Source organism: Mus caroli, chromosome 14, assembly GCF_900094665.2.
Source record: "Mus caroli chromosome 14, CAROLI_EIJ_v1.1, whole genome shotgun sequence".
In the NCBI taxonomy this organism is placed as follows: Eukaryota; Metazoa; Chordata; class Mammalia; order Rodentia; family Muridae; genus Mus; species Mus caroli.
This window is the reverse complement of record NC_034583.1, coordinates 17194291-17201290: the sequence shown is the minus strand read 5'-3', so window position 1 is coordinate 17201290 and position 7000 is coordinate 17194291. Positions and strand designations below refer to the sequence as shown.

The 7000-nt window shown below is 47.4% G+C and overlaps 1 protein-coding gene across 1 annotated transcript in view; it reads left to right on the top strand.

Moving 5' to 3' along the window:
- Window positions 1-2002: 2002 nt before the first annotated feature.
- The window catches only part of Polr3a (RNA polymerase III subunit A), a 39360-nt gene continuing 34362 nt past the window's right edge, over window positions 2003-7000 (top strand). Inside the window, exons 1-5 of the mRNA XM_021181759.2 lie at window positions 2003-2195; window positions 4567-4702; window positions 4834-4971; window positions 6132-6303; window positions 6567-6721. Of these exons, the coding sequence (XP_021037418.1) occupies window positions 2152-2195; window positions 4567-4702; window positions 4834-4971; window positions 6132-6303; window positions 6567-6721 (645 nt within the window). The 5' untranslated portion in view covers window positions 2003-2151. The remainder of the gene's footprint in view (window positions 2196-4566; window positions 4703-4833; window positions 4972-6131; window positions 6304-6566; window positions 6722-7000) is intronic.

Genomic DNA, 7000 nt, shown 5'->3' with positions numbered 1-7000 from the left:
TTTATTTATTTATTTATTTTTGGGTTTTTTGAAACAGGGTTTCTCTGTGCTGTCCTGGAACTCACTCTGTAGACCAGGCTGGCCTTGAACTCAGAAATCTGCCTGCCTTTGCCTCCCAAGTGCTGGGATTAAAGGCGTGCGCCACCACGCCCGGCTAGGAATAATTTTATAGTTAGGAGTGAACACAATATGAGGAACTGTAGTAAGGGGCGCTGCAGTGTTAACAAGGCTAAGAACCACTAGTTTAAATCTTAGAGGCAGGCAGTTTGTTTAAATTGTTTCCACTAAGCAGGGCCTAAGAGGTAGAGGAAGACAGATCTCTGAGTTTTGGGTCAATCAGGTTTGCATAGTGAGACTCTGACTCAAGAATAAAATAAAGTGAGCCGGGCGTGGTGGCGCACGCCTTTAATCCCAGCACTCGGGAGGCAGAGGCAGGCGGATTTCTGAGTTCGAGGCCAGCCTGGTCTACAAAGTGAGTGCCAGGACAGCCAGGGCTACACAGAGAAACCCTGTCTCAAGAAACCAACCATAGAAAGAACCTATCTCAAAATATATTTTGGGTTTTTTTATTGTATGTGTGTGAATCTCTAATCTGACACAAAATAAGCTTTTAATATTTCCTGATCCAGAAGTTCATGCTTTGCATAAAGTGGAGCAGAGCGTAAACATGAATTAACAGCATTATTCCAAGGGAAATACCCGAGTACAGGGTTTAGTGTGCAGAGGAGAACAACCTGCACTTCTGCCTGCACACACACAAACACACACAAATATGTTAGGTCCCCAAAGCAGGCCCCCAAACGGCAGTGCTGACGGCACTATTTTAGAGTGATGGTCTGGGCCCCATCTTGCTAGGAAACAGACTTTTTGCATTTCTCAGAAGCCCTTAACAGCTGGCTGAAGGCTCCTGGTTGTATCTGTCAATCTCCTCCCTGCCCAACAGAGTTCTACCGGGCTTTTCTGAGCTTTCCCCACTCCAGCCATATAAGCCCCTAAAACCTAGCAAGGCTTTGCCGCTGGGAGCTGTCTTCTACTGTTCTTAGTGGTGGCCTGGCAGTTTTTTTGTTTTTTGTTTTTTTTTTAGATTTATTTATTTATTATATGTAAGTACACTGTAGCTGTTCTCAGACACACCAGCCGAGGGCATCCGATCTCATTACAGATGGTTGTGAGCCACCGTGTGGTTACTGGGATTTGAACTCAGGACCTCCGGAAGAGCAGTCACAGCTCCTAACCGCTGAGCAACCTCTCCAGCCCCGGCCTGGCAGTTTTTAATAGACCGTTCTTTCTCTCCTTGGAGAGCTGGAGGGTTGGGTGGGTTTTTGTTGCATCTATTTACAAAACACACAATTCAAAACGAACCATACATATATATTACATATGCTGTGTAAGTATAAGCGTGTTTACATGTGTTTGTATATATGTTTATACACAAGTATGTAAATAGACATGTACATTTACTTATTTATGCCAGGTGGGATGTAACTGAAGCCCTGAGAGTATGGAGACAGAGGATGGCAAATTCAGTACCCGTCGGGACTATATATGGACAGCCTTTCTCAGGAAACAACAACAACAACACACACACACACGCCGGTCCTTGTTTGATTTTTTTTTTTCCATTTGATGTAACTTTTTGCCCTTGAGATTTAAAAAAAAAAAAAATTGCGGGGCGTGGTGGCGCTCGCCTTTAATCCCAGCACTTGGGAGGCAGAGGCAGGCGGATTTCTGAGTTTGAGGCCAGCATGGTCTACAGAGTGAGTTCCAGGACAGCCAGGGCTGCACAGAGAAACCCTGTCTCGAAAAAAAAAAAAAAAAAAAAAAAAGCGGTAGGTCCGTCTGTCTCTTCTGCTGTTTTGAGAAACCCACCTGAAAAGGCTTTTTTCCCCCACTGATCTGCGCGGCCTAGGTGCATTTTCGTGAAGGAGCCGCTAGATGGCGATCTAGAAGGAGGGCTCAAAGCAGCGTCCGCCAAGCCTCTCTTCATAAAGTCCGGCGGCGGAAGAGGAAGCGGCACGTGTGGCGCTCTACGGTGGCCGGGGAGGCTGCTGCGGCTTCCTTACTCCTGAACACCTAAGCACCCCGGGAAGGTGCGGCGACAGTGGTTTTTGTAGTCGCAGCTCCGAGAAGGGCGTCCGGCCAGCCGGCACCATGGTGAAGGAGCAGTTCCGCGAGACGGATGTGGCTAAGAAAATGTAAGGACGCCCCCGAATGGGTGGGGGTGAGGTGGAGGCTGAGGTCCCGGGTCCCAGAGAGTCCCAGGAGAGGGACAGTTGTTAAGGGAGCGAAGAAAGAAGTTCCAGGGTGGGATTTCAGATCCTGGGTGGGGATGGGGGATCCCTGAGGTATAGTGGGGAAAGTGCAATGGACGGAACAGTGTCAGAGCGGGCATTCTGGGCGAAGATGCCACCTCCTGAATCCCTGCGCTGATTGCTCTCAGCGGACCTCTTCCTCTGGCACGAGGACACAGTTGTGTGCTGACTCGAGGTTGCCAGCTAGAAAGTGGCAGGCTCAGAAACCAAGCTGCTGTTCTGGGCCCTCTGTTTCAAAGCTTAATTATTAAGCCCTAGTTGTTTTATTTTTTTGGCGGTGGGAGGCTAAGGCGGATCTTTTTGCTTCTTCAACTTACGTAAGAGAATGTACTGAGGACAGTGTTGTGTACTAAAGGTCCCGCAGAATGCAGTCTTTCTGCTTGGTCTGTTGTAGAGTAGACAAATCAGCCATGATTGTGGCAAATGCAACGACGAGCAGAGGGGAGACTGAGAGCACCAAGTAATAAATAAGACCGGGCTCATTGCAGACCAGGCTCCTTTTAAAACACGGACTGGAGGGGCAAGGTAGACTGATAGACGTGAAGCAGGAGACTTATACTATGTGTGTCTTCCAAGGCGTGTCAGACTTTTGGAGTGTTTGGCCAGGACAGAGTTTGAGGCCATGGCAGAGATCTAGACTGGCAATGATGGTGACTTGAGCTGGGGCCAGGGCTCTGAGGTGGATGTGGGGACTTTGGAGAGAAGTGAATTTAAAGGGGCGTAGGGCATAAAATGGAAGAGAGAAGCAGAGACAGAGGTAAGAAAGACGAGACTGGCGGAACTCTGTGTTACTGTTCACTGGGACAGGCGTCACCTGGGTGACCTCCAACTGTTCTCAGTCCACCATCTTAGTCCTTCACACGCAACCTATCCACATGAAAGGATTCTCACACAGCAGCCCAGGGATGCAGAGCCACAAGCCAATAGTTATCCCACTCAGGTCAAGGCAGGCGGTCAGGAGTTTGAAGCTAGCCCAAGCTACAGAGCAAGACGCTTCATTTCAGATGCAAACTAGATCTCTGTCACTTGGATCTTCCAGCAGTTCTTGATAATACCGACACTTGATTCCCTCCTAAACCTCAAGCCCTGGCCCCTGCAGGCCTTACTGGGCTCATCTTGTACCCTTAGCTGTCTGTGCCGCTTGCCTGTGGTTCTCTGGTGAGAGTCTTTATCTTCTGCTTCCGATCTTCATTCTCCTATTTGCTCTGTCCGACTTAGAATTCAGCTGGAAGGTCACCTATGCAGAGAGGTGTTCTGACCAGACCCTGGTGTCCCATCAGACTGCACCATTCCATGTTATTTTAATTCTCTATATCTTTTATGAACAGTTCTACCCCAACTCCAAACAGATAAAGTCTTTTATTCAAAGCAGCACAGTATCTCTAGATAAACTCTTTGTCCATGTAAGTTGTTACTTGCTTGTGTTTCTTAGAAAATGGCAAAGGGGAGGAAGCCTGCACATGTTTGATCTAGATGTAACTTTTCAGATACTCTGAGTTGGAGATGCCCATCCATGCCCAGTCGACTAGAGGCGGCTGACATAAAGAGATTTCGAAGACGTCTATATATACAAACAAATGGCATCCCTGGGAGGGTTGTGCAATGAAGAGGAGGAAGGGTGGGACCCAGAATGGGGGGGTCCAATATGCAAATGATAGCAGTGGAAGAAGATACCGCAAAAGACACGAAAGGACTAAATGAAGACAGTAAAGGAGATTATAGGCTGGGTGGTGGTGGCGGCACACGCCTTTAATCCCAGCACTTGGGAGGCAGAGGCAGGCGGATTTCTGAGTTCGAGACCAGCCTGGTTTACAGAGTGAGTTCCAGGACAGCCAGGGCTATACAGAGATACCCTGCCTCAACCCTCCTCCTTCCCCCCCAAAAAGGAGACTATACTGAGAGGAGAGGGACACTGAAGGCGTAGGGAACCTTCAGTGTCCTGAAAGCAGAGGTAGGAAAGCAAGTCCAGACTAGGAAGAGAGTGGGGTGAACTGTGTGCGGCAGAGAGGAACCTGAGAAAGATATGTTCATCACTGGCTTGTCCACCAAGGGAGTGACCTTGAGAGCAATAACGTCTCATGAGGAAAATTGAAACTCCCTAGGATAAAGGGCTGAAGACCCAGTTACTAAACTCTGTCTGGGTCTGGTGGAATGAGCCGGTCCAGGAGTCGGAGGGCAGGGTGGTTTTGATTGTGTCCATGTGTGCCTAGGTCCATGGGCTTTGATACCTTTCTCCGGTTTGCTCCCACTGCAGAAGCCATATCTGTTTTGGAATGAAGTCCCCTGAGGAGATGCGCCAGCAGGCACATATCCAGGTTGTCAGTAAGAACCTGTACAGCCAAGACAACAACCATGCCCCCTTGTTGTATGGGGTGCTTGACCATAGAATGGTAAGGCCCTGTCCCTCCCAGTGTTCCACAGTTGACACGTGAAATCGTTGGTCCCAGCTGGTTGTGAGTTAGGAAGACTGGGCCCCTTTCTTGTACTCTCCACCAATGGCTGGGTGTTCTTTCCTCCAAAGGGTACAAGCGAAAAGGATCGTCCTTGTGAGACCTGTGGGAAGAACTTGGCGGACTGTCTTGGCCACTATGGGTACATTGATCTCGAGCTACCGTGCTTTCATGTCGGGTACTTCAGGGCTGTCATTGGCATCTTACAGGTGAGCGGGGGGGTCAGGGACACTGGAGGGAACCCGGGAACTGCGGCTGAGGAGGGGTATATCCAGAAGTTTCTATACTGTGTCCATAGTATTGCAATCTTGCATTATGTTAAATTCCTTACAGATTCTGTAATGTTCTGTTTCCCTTGAGAAAGCAATAGCTGCAGAAGAGATGGCTTACTGGGTAGGCGTTTGGTGCTAGTCTGAGCACCTGAGTTCACTTGCCAGGTCCCGTGCTGTTGAAGGAGAGAGCTGACACCTAATGTCCTCTGATTGTCACACATAAGCTGTAGCTCACACTGAAATAAATTCATGTTAAAAGAAAAAAAAATCTGCCCAACTGAAAGTGGTAGTTTATGCACTGCAAACCGTGCTAAGCTAGGCTTAACATATACTGGCACCTTAGCACTAAAGAAGTAGACAAGGAGAATCTCAGGTCCAAGACCAGCCCAGGCTGTGCAATGAAACCTGTCTTAAGGTTTTAAAAATCCAGATTCCAACTGTTAGAAACTATAGGAGTGGTGATGTACACGTGTAATCACAGGGCTAGAGAGGCAGAGGCAGGAAGATTGGGAAATTGAGGCTAGCTTGAGACGTGAGTTTAAGATTAGCCTGAACTAAATAACAACAACAAAAAAAGACGGTAGGGTAGCTAGAGTTTATTGATAAGCATGCCTAGCACGCCTAAGACCCGAGGTTCAATCAAACACTGTACAAAAATAATAACAGTTCCAACACAGAAGACACAAAGAAGAATACAGCAACAAAATCCTGCCATCTGACCTTGAGCACCAGCAACATCCTGGGAACACGGGCTGCCATGATGTGTAGATCATAGTTTGTGATAATCCATTACGTGTACACAACAAAGCAGAGACATTTAGTAGTAGTAGTAGTAGTAATTTACTTTGTGTGTATATATGTGTGTGTGTGTGTGTATATTTGTGGGGGGAGCCACTCAATGGGGGTCAGGATAACTCGCAGGAGTCAGTTTTCTCCTTCTACCTTGTGGCTCCCAGGAATTGGACTTAGGTCATCAGGCTTGGCAGCAAGCACCTCGCCCAGTGATCTATCTCAGTAGCTTCAGAGGTGACATTTTAAAGAGGAAGGATTTTTTTTAGCCTCTTATCTTTGTCTCCATTCTGCTTAACCTTTGAAAGATGATCTGCAAAACCTGCTGCCACATTATGCTGTCCCAGGAAGAGAAGCAGCAGTTTCTAGATTTTCTGAAGAGGCCTGGCCTAACCTACCTGCAGAAGCGAGGCCTGAAGAAGAAGATCTCAGATAAGTGCCGGAAGAAAAGCACTTGTCACTACTGTGGTGCCTTTAATGGTGAGGAGGATGCCCAGAGGCTCAGCCATGGCCTTCCTGTTCACTCTTTGTTTCATGGATTGATTTTGTAAGATGGTTTTAAATCAGCTGTTTGCCTGTGAATTAGGATTATGCCCCCCCCCCCCCCCCCGCAGCTGCTGTTTTCCTAGAAAATGTTCCTCTCCTTTTGATTGATGTAGCAGTTTTGTTAGACTATAACCTTTAGACAGCATAGCTGAGAACCTAACTTTTTAAATCCTTTGTAAATTAATTCAATCTTGTAGGTACTGTAAAGAAATGTGGTTTACTGAAGATAATTCATGAAAAATACAAGACAAACAAAAAAGTCGTGGATCCCATTGTATCAAACTTCCTGCAGTCCTTTGAGACAGCCATTGAGCATAACAAAGAGGTTGAACCCCTGCTGGGAAGGGCCCAGGTAAGCTGGAAATGTATGCTGGCCCTTGGCCTACATCTCTAGAACATCATACTGGGGCCCACACATGCACACAGATGCACTCATACACATCCTTGCCTTCCTCCGGTCTCCACCCCCAGTATGCCCACATTCTTTTTTTTTTTTTCAGCCACTGTGCTTTATTTTATTTTATTTTTCTTTTTTTTTATTAGGTATTTTCCTCAAATACATTTCCAAAGCTATCCAAAAAGTCCCCAATACACTCCCCCCGCCCCCAGTCCCCCACCCACCCACCCCCAC